General features: G+C 38.9%; 1 protein-coding gene across 2 annotated transcripts in view; it reads left to right on the forward strand.

Annotated features, from left to right (window-relative positions):
- adgrd2 (adhesion G protein-coupled receptor D2) overlaps nt 1-14,268 on the forward strand; it is a 39,265-nt gene that overhangs the window by 22,840 nt on the left and 2,157 nt on the right. For both annotated transcript variants that reach the window (XM_038703119.1, XM_038703120.1), the window contains exons 19-24: nt 893-1,013; nt 10,732-10,773; nt 10,913-10,966; nt 11,169-11,316; nt 12,816-12,874; nt 12,980-13,010. In XM_038703119.1, the coding sequence (XP_038559047.1) occupies nt 893-1,013; nt 10,732-10,773; nt 10,913-10,966; nt 11,169-11,316; nt 12,816-12,874; nt 12,980-13,010 (455 nt within the window). The remainder of the gene's footprint in view (nt 1-892; nt 1,014-10,731; nt 10,774-10,912; nt 10,967-11,168; nt 11,317-12,815; nt 12,875-12,979; nt 13,011-14,268) is intronic.

A 14,268-nucleotide genomic window follows, 5' to 3' on the forward strand; every position in this document is an offset into this window, starting at 1 on the left:
ATGTGAGTTATTCAGGGTAATAGGAACAATTATTCAGGGAAGCTATGCTGATGTTGAACTTTTTAATGTAATTTTTCAAAACTGTACGCACCACAAATAAAACTCCATTCACCTACAGGCAGAAATCTCAAAGACCCAGATCTCAGAATGTGATGCTATACAATTAGAGGTCAGCATACTGGAGATATTACTAATTACTAATATATGTCTTACCGCTGAGGAGAGCAGCTACAGCGCCATTCCCCCTCTCAATGTATCTGTTCACTCCCTCACACATAGACTGAAAGTAGATGTCTGTGCCAGCTTTACAGTGTTACGTGAATTCAGGAGATTAGAGGGAAAATGACTTTCAAAAATAAAAGGGAAGACAGGGAAGTAGGTGCTGGCTTTGTCCTTGCAGTCTGAAAACTCAATCTCTCTACCCAGGTGCAGCAGTGTGACAACAATAGTGGTTTGAACAAAGGCAACCTTTTCCGCCTTGCCCCATGAAATGGTTATTGGCCGTATAAGCACCAGGATCATTGAAAGGATGATTGCAAAGAAACAGGAGTATGACTGTTGTAGGCGGTAAAATCTATAGCTGTGCAGAGATGTTTGTTGAAGATTCAAGGAGAAAATATTTGAGAAGAAAATGTCATCGAAATACCTTGAAAACTCCACTCTGCTGGCTCCTTCTGTCGGTCTATACTCATGTTTTATGAAATGCTTGACAAAGAGAAGGTATACAGAGTACTGAGGAACCAAATGGCACCACAACACAGTGAGAAATTTTGCTTCACTAGTCTGTTAGACCCATTCTTATTAATCTCTATTTGAGAGTATGTGTATACTTCATGCACATATTGTATGTGCATTTATGGATCATGTATGTGTGTTCTGTGTATGTCCGCAGGGCTGTGACCCGTCCAGTTCTCATCCTGCTGCCAGTGTTGGGTCTGACCTGGTTGTGCGGAGTGCTGGTCCATCTGTCTGTAGTAGTCGCCTATGTCTTCATCATTCTCAATGCCTTCCAGGTAAACAAAGACATGTGATATCCTCAAACTTTTCATATCCAAATCTAAAGCTTTTTACAATTTGGATAATGGTGTAATATAAGAAGTTATTTAAAGCTGCCCAACTGGTGTACATAAAAATTCCAACTTACACTTAATACAAATCATCAATCAAGCAATCAAATTAATACCATCCTATAATATCAAGTTGTCAACATGGTGAAATTTTCATTTTAATTATGTTCAAGATTAAGATTATGTGTACTAACTGGCAACTTTAAAAAAAAAAAAAAAAAAAAAGTAATGTGTTATCATTAAAGTGGCTATAATAAATATTTTTCATGATAATAATGTATTAAATGGCATTGTGAAAACATTAGCCATACTGTTTTGGTTGACTCTCAACGCTGTCAGGTTGTTGTTTTCAGCAGGCTGCTATTTTCAGTGAAAAAGCTCTACAAACCACTGTACAATACCTGCTCAGCAGAAATGTTATTTTCAAAACTTCTTGTAACTATTTCCCTTTGTTAGGAACTCAGTATTTAAAAACAGTTTTAACCCAAGCTCAGTTTAAGCATGTGGAACAGCTCAAGTTGAAATGTCCCATGACATTATAATGCATGTATTGTGATGTGATGTGACCGGAGAACAGTGGTAGGTTGGCTCTTTAGTTTCAATTCCTTCTGATGGTTAAAAATGGGTGGGGTCAAGTTCTAATCCACTACAGCACACCTTGTTGGACAGGGGTGGATCTAGAGGGCATAGCTTAATATCATCTATATGTAGTAGTTTAGCCAAAAAGCTCCTTGCTAGCAGGTGAAAATGCATGGCATGCACCTCCTTGTGTCAGCGGTGGTCAGCAGTGCCCAAAGTGCATGAGGAGCTGGGCTGCAGTTACCATTTCAGCATCAACTGTTTCATCTTGAGGGGAGCTTGAGTGTTCACATTTCTTTGAAACCTGCCCTGTTTGTTTGATTTATGTATTAACCTTTTAACTTTGGCAGCTTTCAGGATGTGCACACAACTGCAAAGTCGATACTCATGAGATACACCGTTGGAAGGCAAAAATTCTTGTGATTCAACCAATGCAATCTATAATAGAAGATAGAATCACAACAGCGTGTACAAACAGCGCCTCTTTCAGACCATCCACCTACAATCCAAATTGATGCAACTCATCTATGAAGCCTCATTAATCCACCGATTGATTACATTCAAACATTCAAACAGTCTTGTTACATTGTCAAAGGTCCAGATGATCCAATTAAGTAAAAATTCCAAAACACATTTTTCCATCAACAAATACCCAGGGACTGCTGCTGCATCATTTCATATTTGCCAGCAGACTGGCCAAAAATTTCATTATAAACGTAACAACTCCAGTTTGGAGGGAAAAATTGTGATATCTTGTTTTTAAAATGGCTTATGAATTCCTTGAATTCATGACCTACAATAGCCAACAAGAGCCTGTGCTGTAAGGAAATGCCAGCCCCTGTTGTTTGTGGGTTGACCAAGCCATTTGCAACCAATTGTGCTGATGACTGGCACTTCGTGTAGCCAATTAAATTCTGATATCTAGCTAGAACTAGAAAGTTCATAGTCAACCGGCAGAAAAACATCTGCGTAAAGCCTCAAATATGCTCTGGAGCAGATGGACACACAGACAGCTGTGGACACCACTGACGCGGACTACTTCTGTTCAGCTTGACGGACTTGTTCCATATGTGCAGTAGATCGGTTGGTGCCCTGGTAGTAGTCTGCCACAAGAAACGGGAGGCACCCTTGTGGCAACCTGTGTAAATATACATTTCCTGTGGTATTGCTATAAAAGTTAAACTTGGACCAGGTAAGTCCCAGCTATTGTTGTCTGCTGGCATCTGTTTGCAAACATTTTGAGGCTAAATGAAAAAACCTTCTACTTTTAGTCTGTTTAAAATAAATTTATTTTACTCAATGCCAGTAGCACTTACAGTAATTCTTCAAGAACAGCATTCAGTTTACTTTGGGTATGCCTTGGATAGGTGTTTAAGGCAAATTTTACAGGAATGGTAAGAAAATAAATGCAGGTGGGAAATTTTGGCCCTAGAGGAAATGTAAAGGGGTCACCAAAAACAAGAAATATTCCCGACGGGATGAATAACTTTTCCCAGATCAATGGCAGACAAGAGTGAATATTATGTTATTTTAAGTGTTTTTCCTGGATAGGGACAAATAGCTGGCTGTTTCAATGGCTTGGTATTGGCTGGCATGGTCTTCCATTAATGTTAGTGGAGTAAAAATCATTGTGTTTTGTCAGAGGTCTGCCTCTTACCCTTGGTGATGATGCTAGTCACCTCACACTCAGCATAGTTTTACTATAGTGTTGTATAGTTGCCATAGGGCAGTCTGTCAAAAACTCACTGTATTCCATTAAGGAGCTAGTGATATTTTAAGATGAAGCATGTCGCCTCAAAATGCCTCAAAGCGCTATTTAAGGGAGGCTGGGCAACAGGTTCAACCAAATCTGAGCCGCTATATTGTTGAATGAGAACTGGTAAGTAGCTATAAGTGCTGTACAGCACTGGTACTGGTTCAGTAATACGCACTGTAATGACAAGGATTTGTTACTTCTGCAATCAAATGTTTGAGTAGTAATATCTGCTGGAACAGGTGGACAGTGCACCCCAGAGGAGGACACCCACATTGTAAATATGGTCATTGCAAATTACTGCATCAAATTCTGAGAACAACAGGACCACAAACTGGCAGATAACACCAAAACATCAACAGAGTCTCCCTGCATTGGATGAACCAGCTGCATAGAGTCCCTTTTCCTAGAACCTCAGATTGTGTAAAACAAGTGAGGAACACACATCCATACTTTACACATTTGGACACCTGTGTGTATCTGAGTTTTACTATCCTACATACAGAAAAGTGTTTCATTTATACTATCAGTGCGTCGTTGCTCCTTCGTGTGAATATTCAAAGACGTTTGTGTGTGCTGTATTGATGCAAAAACTCAAGTCTTCACAAGAGTTTGAGATTATTTCTAAAAAGCAACAAAACATCATTCACTATAGCTTTAAAATGATGTCTTTCTCATGTTCATTCATGAGCATAGTTCCATGACCTCTGCAGCTACTGATGCGTATGTGTGTGTCATAGCTTTGTACTGTATTGTGTGGCACATGTAATGTCTGTACCTGCTCATTTGCAGTTGTAACATTATAACTGTGACTGTGTATTCATGCACGTGTGTGGGGGGGAGTCAGGCCTTTGAACGAAAGGTCATCCCACATCTACCTCCAGCTCTCCTCCCCTGATAACATAACATTTACTTCCTTTCTCAGACACTCTTCTCTCACCCTTTTCCATACACTGTACTTGTTTTTCTGATATGGTCCATTCTTTACATCCCTCTCTCCTTGTCTTTTCTCACTCCACCCACAACCCTGTGCTCTTTCCCGCTCTTTAATTAATCAAAATGAGCTAGCCCCTGGGTGACCCCCGGAGAGCTGCTAGTTAATTTAGATTTACTGCTGGTGTCCAGTTGAGGGCAGATAACACTAGAGAAGGAGTTCTTCCTCATGTAGGTAGGAGGATAATGCGGGGCCAGCCCTTTTTCTTTTTCTTACCAAAAATCCTTTTTTTTTTTTTTTACTGAGCTACTTCAAAAGTTTATAAAATCAAAGTATGACGGACAGTCTTAGGTCTATGAACCAGGAAAGCAGATGAGAGCTGGTAGAGCAAAATAGGGCTCACTAATAACATCCAGCAGAGTATTCAATTCACTAAAACTTCTGGTCCCGGTATCTGATATTATTTGTCACTAAGTCTTCCACTTCTGATTCCTTCCACTAAATTTCTGCATCAACACTGAATTATTGTCTGACTCAGTATACTTATTTTTAGATTTATTAGACATACTGTTGGTAATGGTGTGATGCAGCGTAAACACAAGTTTACACACTACAGTATGGCAATTTTATTTCTGTCGCTGACTGTTTACTGTCATAATTATGAAATTAGACCCTATAATCAAAGTTTAAAAAATTTTATCTTTTCATTTGTCATAGTTCTGTTGTGATCCTAAGGAGCAGAGTCTACTTGGGCTCCACCTCTAAGACATCATTGCTTTAATCACTTTATGCATTTGAATTATGAATTTTTAGAGCAGTTAGATATAATGACCTATGTTTGTGTTTTTCTGACAAAACCCGTTCATGTGAATAATGACTGACTTTCTCAGAGGCAAAGCCTCTTAGGGATGAGGCGTGAATGGATGGTTTGGTTTGTGTCTGGCTTTGACACAGAAGATTGCAGTTTGCATCCTGTGTCTTATACCAACAGCCAACATTGTTTTCTGACTACAATGATCACAATCTTTCTCTGCACTTAACAATGTAGTTTTAGTTGCCTAAACTGAACCAAGCCTTAACCATAGAGGTGGCACTTAATTAATAATTTTTCTAATGGAAATGTGTTTTCTGGAAGGCACAGTCAAACGATGTAATCCTAAAGATAGGGACGCCAAAATCATTAAAATGCCCAGATGGGTTTTTATTAAGTTTGAAAGAATTTTAGTGTTCCTATTAGTAACAGATATTCTGATTGAGACCACATGATGCATCCAAATCTACCAGTATACTCCAACAGAAGTGCCTGAAACCCCCTAACCCCAAACTATTCCAATGTTGGAATGTCCAGCCATGTCTGTAACTTTCTAACAGAGCCAAGCTGACATATATGCCCACTGAGAAAGTAAACAGGGTTTGAACTTCTCTCTTTCATTTCATGTATTTCCATCACTTTTCATGTGGCACAAACGCCTTCCAGGAGAGACTGTATGAAAAAGTATTTTCACATATTTTCACTATTACAGTTTTTCACAATTGCTAACACACTGAATCAAACACTCAGTCGCCTAAATCCATTTGTCAAATCAGTCACTCATTTGGCAAAACCTTACAGTTTTTTCCAACTGCTTACACACATTTTCAAAACTGTCTCCTTTTTCCAAAACTCTACACACAATTCTCCCAACTGCTCGGAAAAAATGCAAAATGCCTCATATGTCCTTCAAAATGAAACACTGCATTCAAAATGCCATAAACACACCAAAATCCTTCCTCCCACCATCCAAAGACATGCGGATTAGGTTGATTGGTGACCCTAAATTGTCCTTAGGTGTGAGTGTGAGTGATTGATCGTCTATGTGTGGCCCTGCGATGGACTGGCGACCTGTCCAGGGTGTACCCTGCCTTTCGCCCGATGCCAGCTGTGATTGGCTCCAGCCCCCCGCGACCCTGTACGCAGGATAAGCGGTTGACGATGGATGGATGTAAATTATTGGATATACCATGCACACATTGTTGTTCTAAATCTAAAACTCATTTGTCTTTCACAGGTGTATTTGTACACTCCCATACAATGTTGTAGAGTAAAACTAATCTGCTAAGATGTGTTGAAAAATGAACTGTAAACACCAAATGCAATGTTGAAACAGCAAATACTTATTTGGAAAAACAGTTATTTTTACAGTTGTAACAGTAGTACAGTGTTGTATACAGTAACATTCAAGAAATTAAACCATAAACATATGTAAACCAAAACTATAATTTTTTCTTTTATTTCCAAAAATTAATACTTATTTAACAATACTATACTGCTGAAATAACCAATATAATGTTGCAAACGGTTCAAATTATGGACGCCGCTGTAAAGCGACTCAACTTGGGCTGGACTCTCAGTCTAGCTTCGCTCATGGTCAACCTGTGGTCACATGATCAATAAGTGTGGCCCTGATCTCATCCGTGATGGCTCTCCTTCCTTCTCTTCTTTGCCCTCGTCCTCTTCCTCCTCGTAATCGTCGTCCTCAGTCTCCTCTTCCTCTTCCTCCTCCTCTTCTACCAACTCTTCCTCCTTGAACTTTTCCTCTCTGTCCATTGTTGGCATCCATTGTTCAAAACAGGTAATTTGACCTTTAACCTATGTATAGGTCTACTGTATACTAAAGCAGTGATTGGTTAGTGATCAGTTAAGCAGTTAGTGTTTGCACATGTGAGGAGTGGCTGTGTGACCTGGAGAAGAAGTGTAGCATTTTGATTGGTTGTGTTTGGAAAAGGAAAGCAGGTCACTTCCTGTTAGATTTTTGTGTCTTAGGTAGAGAATTGTTTGTAGTGTTTTGAAAAAAGTGTTTTATGCAATTGAAAACTGACTGAAAGGCTGAGAAATAGCTAATCGTTTTGGTGGTTTGAGATGAGGTTTTGCTCTTTGAGTGAGAGGTTTCAAAAATTGTGTGACATGTAAAGATTTTGTGTGTAAGCAGTTGGAAAAAACTGTAAACAAGTTCAGGTAGTTAAGATACTTTTTGCAAAAATTTGCACTGTGATGCACTTGTGTTGCAAAATGATAAATACACGTAGCAAAAGTTAAAATGATTATAGAAATGTGTCTTAGCAATTGTTAAAAACTGTAACCACAAAACCTTACAACAAAAAGCAAAACATTATACATCTTATAATGGATGTATAATGACTTTGACTTTTCAGAGATACAGTATTGGATATATTGACCAAACACAGCACACACAGTACAATTCTGATATATATTTATTTTCAGCAAAACCAATTGTGGAAAGTATGAAGTACAGAACTGTACAGTACAAAAAACAAAAAAACCTAATTATTTCTTCTTGCCTGGCTGTATCTGGCCATAGCACTTTGTCCACATCACAGTCTATGTCCTCTGTTGCAAGACAGTGAGGGAAGTATCGTCTTGATTGGCAAATCCACCCTTGCACAGATGCTGCATCCACTTGATCGCTCACATCCTCCATAGCTTGAAAGAGGGGCATCAAGATATAGGGCTGGAGGTCATAAACCTTCCACCACCATGCCAAAAAAAACTCCTCAATAGGGTTAAGGAAGGGAGAGTATGGTGGGAGGTATTGGAGTATATATAGTTGATGCTGATGAAACCAGTTTTGGACCAGAGCAGATCGGTGGAAAGATACATTGTCCCAGATAATAATGTATCTCATCTGCTCTGCATCCATTTGGTTTTCAACTGTGATGATGTAGTGTAGTCTGTCTGAAAATGTGAGTATGCGGGCCATGTTGTAAGGACCAAATGTGGCATGGCGGTGGAGGACCCCATTCTGGGAGATGGCAGCACACATGGTGATGTTACCACCACGCTGGCCTGGCACATTGAGAATAGCTCTATGCCCAATGATGTTTCTCCCCCTTCTTCTAACTTTAGTCAGGTTAAATCCAGCTTCATGAAGATAAATTCATGCTGGATTACAGCAGCTTCCATTTGTAAAACTCTCTGAAAGATAGACAACATTGTGTTGTTCATTGTCAGCCTACTATACATTTACGTGAAAAAGGGTTATTTGTGCAGTGTGCATTACAGTACATACCTCCACATATTCATGCCGCAGGTCTTTTACTCTCTCCAAATTTTGTTCAAATGGGACTATGTTGAGTTGTTTCATCTGTTTTTTAAGGATTCGCCCCCCACCTGATGAACATTATTGTAACACTGTGTTGTCATTGAGGATGTTTGGTTGAATTTCTGTGGGGCGTGTTGCATTATTGGCCAAAACCATGTTAATGATAGCTCTCTCTTGTTCTTCAGAGAATATTCGGCCCCTTCCACTTTGATGTGGTCGACCCTCAATCCTGTAGACCAAGAAATATACAAATAAATACAGAGTACTGATGTACTGGATATTGTAAGCTATATACTGTATTTACTGATTATACTGTAATGTACTGTAGACACTAATGTACTTCACCTGTTCTCTTGTCAAAATGTCCGAATTACTGTTGCAACAGTATATATATATATATGTTGCTCTATTATCATTTGATAAATTTGGTCTTCGTCTTCTTTGTCCATGTCCTCTTGGTCTCCCTCTCTGTACCCCTTTTCCTCCACGTGCACCCCCTCTCATCCTCTCTCTTACTGGAACATTACCTTCCATTTTTGTTGATAACAGGTAAACTCACCTGCTGCCTTTTTATAGTGCTTGCACATGATTGGTGAGTTTAGAGTTGTGCACCTGATGGCAACGTTTGATCAATTGGTTCACAGGTGTGGCATTTTAGACGAGACATTGTGTGAGATTTTTGTGTCTAATGTAGCCTGTGTGTGTTTTGCAATCACTGTGTCTAGTGTTTTGCAAAAGGTGTGAGGCTGAGAACGTGCTTATAGTTGTACAGATCTGGGCTTTAGTTTTGAGTGTAAGGTTTCACTGACCATGTGTTATATAACATTTTAGTGTGTAAGCAATTGTAATTGTAACTGTAATTTACATGAATTGAGTTTATTTTGAAAGGGACTCTGTACAGCTGCTTCATTCAATGCAGAGAGACTCTGATGTTTTGGAACATTGTGGCCCCTATGTGGTCCTATAGTTCTGAGTGCGATGCCGTTATTTGCAATGCCCATATTTAGAATGTGGGTCAACAGTCGACCTGTTCCACCAGATACTGGTTTTCTTACAATTCTGTAAAAGCATTTGATTGATAAAGTAGTAAAAGATCCTTGTCTTTACAGTGCATATTACTGAACCAGTAGTTACTTACCGCTTCTAATTTCAAAAATAACCAGATGATACCTGCAACAGTATAGCGACTCAGATTTGGTGGAATCCACTGCCCAGCCTCTCTCATGCTCCTCCCATGGTTGACAACATGGTCAATCACAGTGGCTCTGATTTCATTAGTTATGTTCCTGACTCCCCTCCCTCTTCCTCTTCCTGGTCCTCTCCTTCTCCCCCATCCTACTTGATCTTGCCCTCTCCTCCTCTTACTTCTTCACCTCCTTGTTCTCTTCCTCATCCTCCTCTTCTTTCTTCCCTTTCTCGTCCATGCCCTCATTTTCCTCCTTTAATTCTTACCCCTCTAATGCATCCATTGTTAGCCAAACCAAATGTTTACCTATGGCCCATTTATGCATAGTGCTCATGCTCTGATAGAAAAGTGAACTAATAATCTAAATGTGAAATGCCAATTGGCAAAACACTGTAGCAAAACAGAGGAATGTTTACAGTTTTTATAGAATTGGGTTATTGAATTGCAAACTGAGTGTAAAGCAGCAAGTTGTGTCTACAGTTTTGAAAAAAGTGTGTTATAAAATTGCACACCGAGTTTAAAGCAGAGAACGTGCATTCAGTTGTCAAGTGTTAATGGTTCAAGAAATAGCGCTTCAAGACTGACTGTTAGTGTTTAAGCATCCAGAAAAAACTGTGAGGTGTTTGGGCTACTACTGCTGCAGTGGACTGTTTATGGTTGGCGAAGGGAACACACTTTTATAGTATTTTTCTTTAAAAATAAGATAAATACTGTACATCACAGCACATACATGAGGTCAGCAAACTGCAATATTAGAGAAAAGACTCACAAAATTGCAATTCTGGTGAATATTTTCACTGTAATAGTAAACCAAGTGACATGGAGACATTGATTTGGATTCACTTGAGCTAAGAGTTGAGTATCAGAATCCAACTGAAACCTGTGCTAAAAGGGAGTAGAAAACCACACATATCGAGAGAAATGAGGTATTTAGCAATACATGGTTCTCTCTTTATTGGTAAAGGGAAAAGCAGAGTTTGACTAAGATGGAAAAGTGGAGTACTAAACGTACTTGTTGAAGATTGTCTACAAAAGCTGTATGAATGCAGTTAATTCTTCTCCACTTTCCACCTTTCACATGTGCTTTGTAATGTGTCTCTTATCTTCCATAGGGCTTGTATATCTTCTTAGTGTATGCTGTGTACAACAGTGAGGTAAGAAGGCATGCAGTCCATTGTCAGTGTTGCTGTCTGTCACCACTGCGGCAGAATATCAGAATGTATCTTTGTATGGTATGCGGGGCTGCCAGCCTTTTGGACAAACCAGTGGGTGTAAACGCTGCTTCTCATTTAGGTGAGGAATGCCATAAAGAGGATCAAAGAAAAGAGGAAGGCCTTATCTTTCACGGTGAGTGCGTAACAAGCACACAACAGTGATCCATCAGTAAAGGCTGGAAAATAAATTCCCTCTATACCAATGTTTGTTTTACTGCAACTCTGACTTTGCTTTTATGTGGGCATTTTTGGTATAGCTGTAATGTCCACATATTGTACTTTAGGATAAAATCATCACTTTGCTGCACTTCTGATTGAGTTGAGATGTATTTCAGAACTGTTCCCAGCCAACCAGCTTCCTACCTTCCCAGAGGGCCCCAATTACCTCCTGGGGGCGTAGTCCACCTACTGCCTCCAGCCCTGAGACCAGTGAGACCTCTGGACCCCCCAGCTCCACTTCAACATCATTGGTCATCAAGAACGGTAGGCTGCATAACCTGAGGCTGTGTGTGTACTCTGTGTGACATGGTCTTAACTAAAGTATTACTTATAAGGCTAGGGGAGATATTTTGTAAGGTAATGTATGATAAATAATTCCTGTTTAGATGTGCAAAATCTGTAGGTGGAAATGGAAATGTATATAAATACTGATTTATTACCAAACTGTCAGGAAACTGCCTAAAATATAAAGTCTGAGAAAAGCAGGTGTAAAATCTCAGGCTGTTATATCACACACACACAGAGGGAGAGTCAAAGTCAAGTTAGTTGTATTCAGTTCGGGCAGAGCCAGCTGATAACAACAGGTACAGTTAGCAACACCTAGCGGTTACCGTAGTGCTAGCAACAAGTAAAGCTATCTGTCCATCAGTAAATCACAGAGAGCTGAGGCAGAGCAGTGAGAGGACATCAGAGGGAAAACCAGAAAATGTTTAACTTTCCATAACCGTAAAAGCACTTTCTGAAAGACATACTGAACAACCTCCAGCTCTAGCTCAGCTGGTGTTGTGTTGGACAGTGGGTCCGAGAGCGGTATTTTCAGTGTGCGGGGCCATCTACTGCACTGAAGGGCTGGAGGAGGTCCTATGCTACACACATCTCTCCATTACGTCAAGAAGGGAGCCAAATTCAAACTACGTGTTTGCACACGTTTACTGCAAGACTGAGAAGGAGAAAAGAGAGAGGATGGGTTTTTTTTCCATAATATGGGAGTCACCGGGGACACATATTTATGATAAAAAGACATGAAAAAGTGGATTTTTCCTAATATGGAACATTTAATGCTAATCAGGAGAACTACAGCTGGCCTCATTTACAATATGTAGTCTCAGTAAATACCTCGCTACATTTGTTGAATCCGTTTATTTCATCTTTATGTCAATGCAATGGTCAGTGACATGTCCACCACTGCTGTGAATGACACTCTCTCCTGCACCTTCACAGCACTTTGTGACTGAAATAAGTAAATGATGAGTGGTGAGAATAGACATCAGATGCCATTTCACTTCATTTCATATTTTGGTTTATCTCATCAGCAGAAATCTGTTCTGCAGAGACAAAGCTACAAATAAATGACATTCATTGTTTAGATAGAAGGGCAAATAAAGGAGATCTGCATACAGAAAGAACCAAAAGATTTTATATTGAGAATTCTCACAATGTTCTTTTGTTGTTCATATTGTTTGCATTTTTGCTCCCCTGTGTGTATTTTATGAAGCTTTCTTTCTGTTGTATTTTGTCTTGCTTTTATAATCTTTGTCTTACATGTTTTGGCCTCGTGCTTGCTCGTGTTTGGAATTGTTGGGTCTGTGTAAATAATATTTTAAAGAGTACGGTCTAGGCCTGCTCTATATAAAAAGTGCCCAGTTATCTGTTATGATTTGGCGCTACATTAATAAAACTGAATTGAAGTGAATAAACAAATGTGTTTGTCCTGAAAGTGAAAATGCTAACTTGAAATACAAATAGGTGTTTTTGTCTTACAGAGAGCTTCAGAAAGGAGAGCTTTGTGAGTTTCTCTATAAAACCAGCATCAGGAAATCAAGTAAGTAACATTCATGCATTCATGAATACACTGTTACATACATACATCATACTGTTGGCATTTAAATATGACTTGGTATTGTTTATGTCTCTTTAATTAAAACAGGTGGTGCAGCTGATTGGGTTCAAGCCATCAGGTACAACTCTAACTCTTGATCCGGTTTGTTTATAATTTGAGGGTTGGTCTCATTTGAAATTAAGAGATGGTTAACATTATTGATCCCACACAAAGAAACTAGACCAAAATATAGACACTTTTGTAGTAAACAAGAAAGGACTAGTGTCACCATTGCTGGGGGTACCTGACAACGGCCATATACATGTAAATTAAAACAAATGTGGAATTTAAATCCTTTTAACTTGAAATGGAAAGTAGTTTAAATGTAGTTAAGTTGTTTTAACTTGAAACTGTAAACTAGATTAATGCAGAAATATATGCCTGTTAAAGACTAGTTAAAGGAAGTTTTTGGCATTGATTAAGTACAATAATTATTTGTTTTAACTCAAAGTATGAAGTTGAAAGAAGTTATAAAAAAACATTGTTATGCATTTTCAAGGCAGCAGGTGAACTTGCATTTCCCTGTTAACTACTTGCGAGGACTATAATAAAACACACAGGACTACGATAACTAGTATGACTTGGAGTTAGAGAGAAACAAATCATCTGTCCAAAATGGCTCAACAAGCCAAATGCTTTGAGTACTTTAAGGATTTTACTGTAAGTATTGATTTTCAAGTGTGAATACTAAAGTGTGGGCCTGGTCGTCTGGTCAGTGTTCCATACAGTATTAGTTATTTGACTCTTGCTGCACTGATCTCTCACTGCTGATGAGTAATAGAACATTGATTGTAAATAAATCTATCATTACATTTATTCACACTTTTCTGAAAATAAGTTAAGTTAATTAAGTTTAAAATCTCAGCATCCACCTTTGACCTGTGCTCCTTCCTTGTTTTCTCATGGATGCACCGAGCTCTCTCTTCGTCTGGTTTTAAATTACACTGCACATTGAGTACGTTTAAGCAGCCTTGAGAAAAGAAAAAGAATGATGTATTTGCATTTATTCTCAATGAAAGTCCTCATTTGAGTTGAGTGAGTTGAGTCGTCAGTGTATGTTATTATTGTTTCTATTAGCAGAAGTGTTCTATAATGGTGGTTTAATGTGGATTACGGTCTGAATGCAAAGTATTTTGTTCTTAATTGTCACTTATACATAAAACAGGAGAAAACACAGGATAGTTGTAATTTTTCTGTAATGAAAATCATTTTAAAGGAGTATCATCTATTGATGATTGCAGTCTAAACAAGCTTCCTAAAACCCTTGTGGATACATGTGTAGAGTGTTTGGGTCAGAGCCCAGCCAATGGTCACACACTAGATGTAAGGAACATTCT

Source organism: Micropterus salmoides, unplaced genomic scaffold, assembly GCF_014851395.1.
Source record: "Micropterus salmoides isolate LMB-PRFRI ecotype aquatic unplaced genomic scaffold, ASM1485139v1 Ms_hic_scaffold_7, whole genome shotgun sequence".
Taxonomy (NCBI): Eukaryota; Metazoa; Chordata; class Actinopteri; order Centrarchiformes; family Centrarchidae; genus Micropterus; species Micropterus salmoides.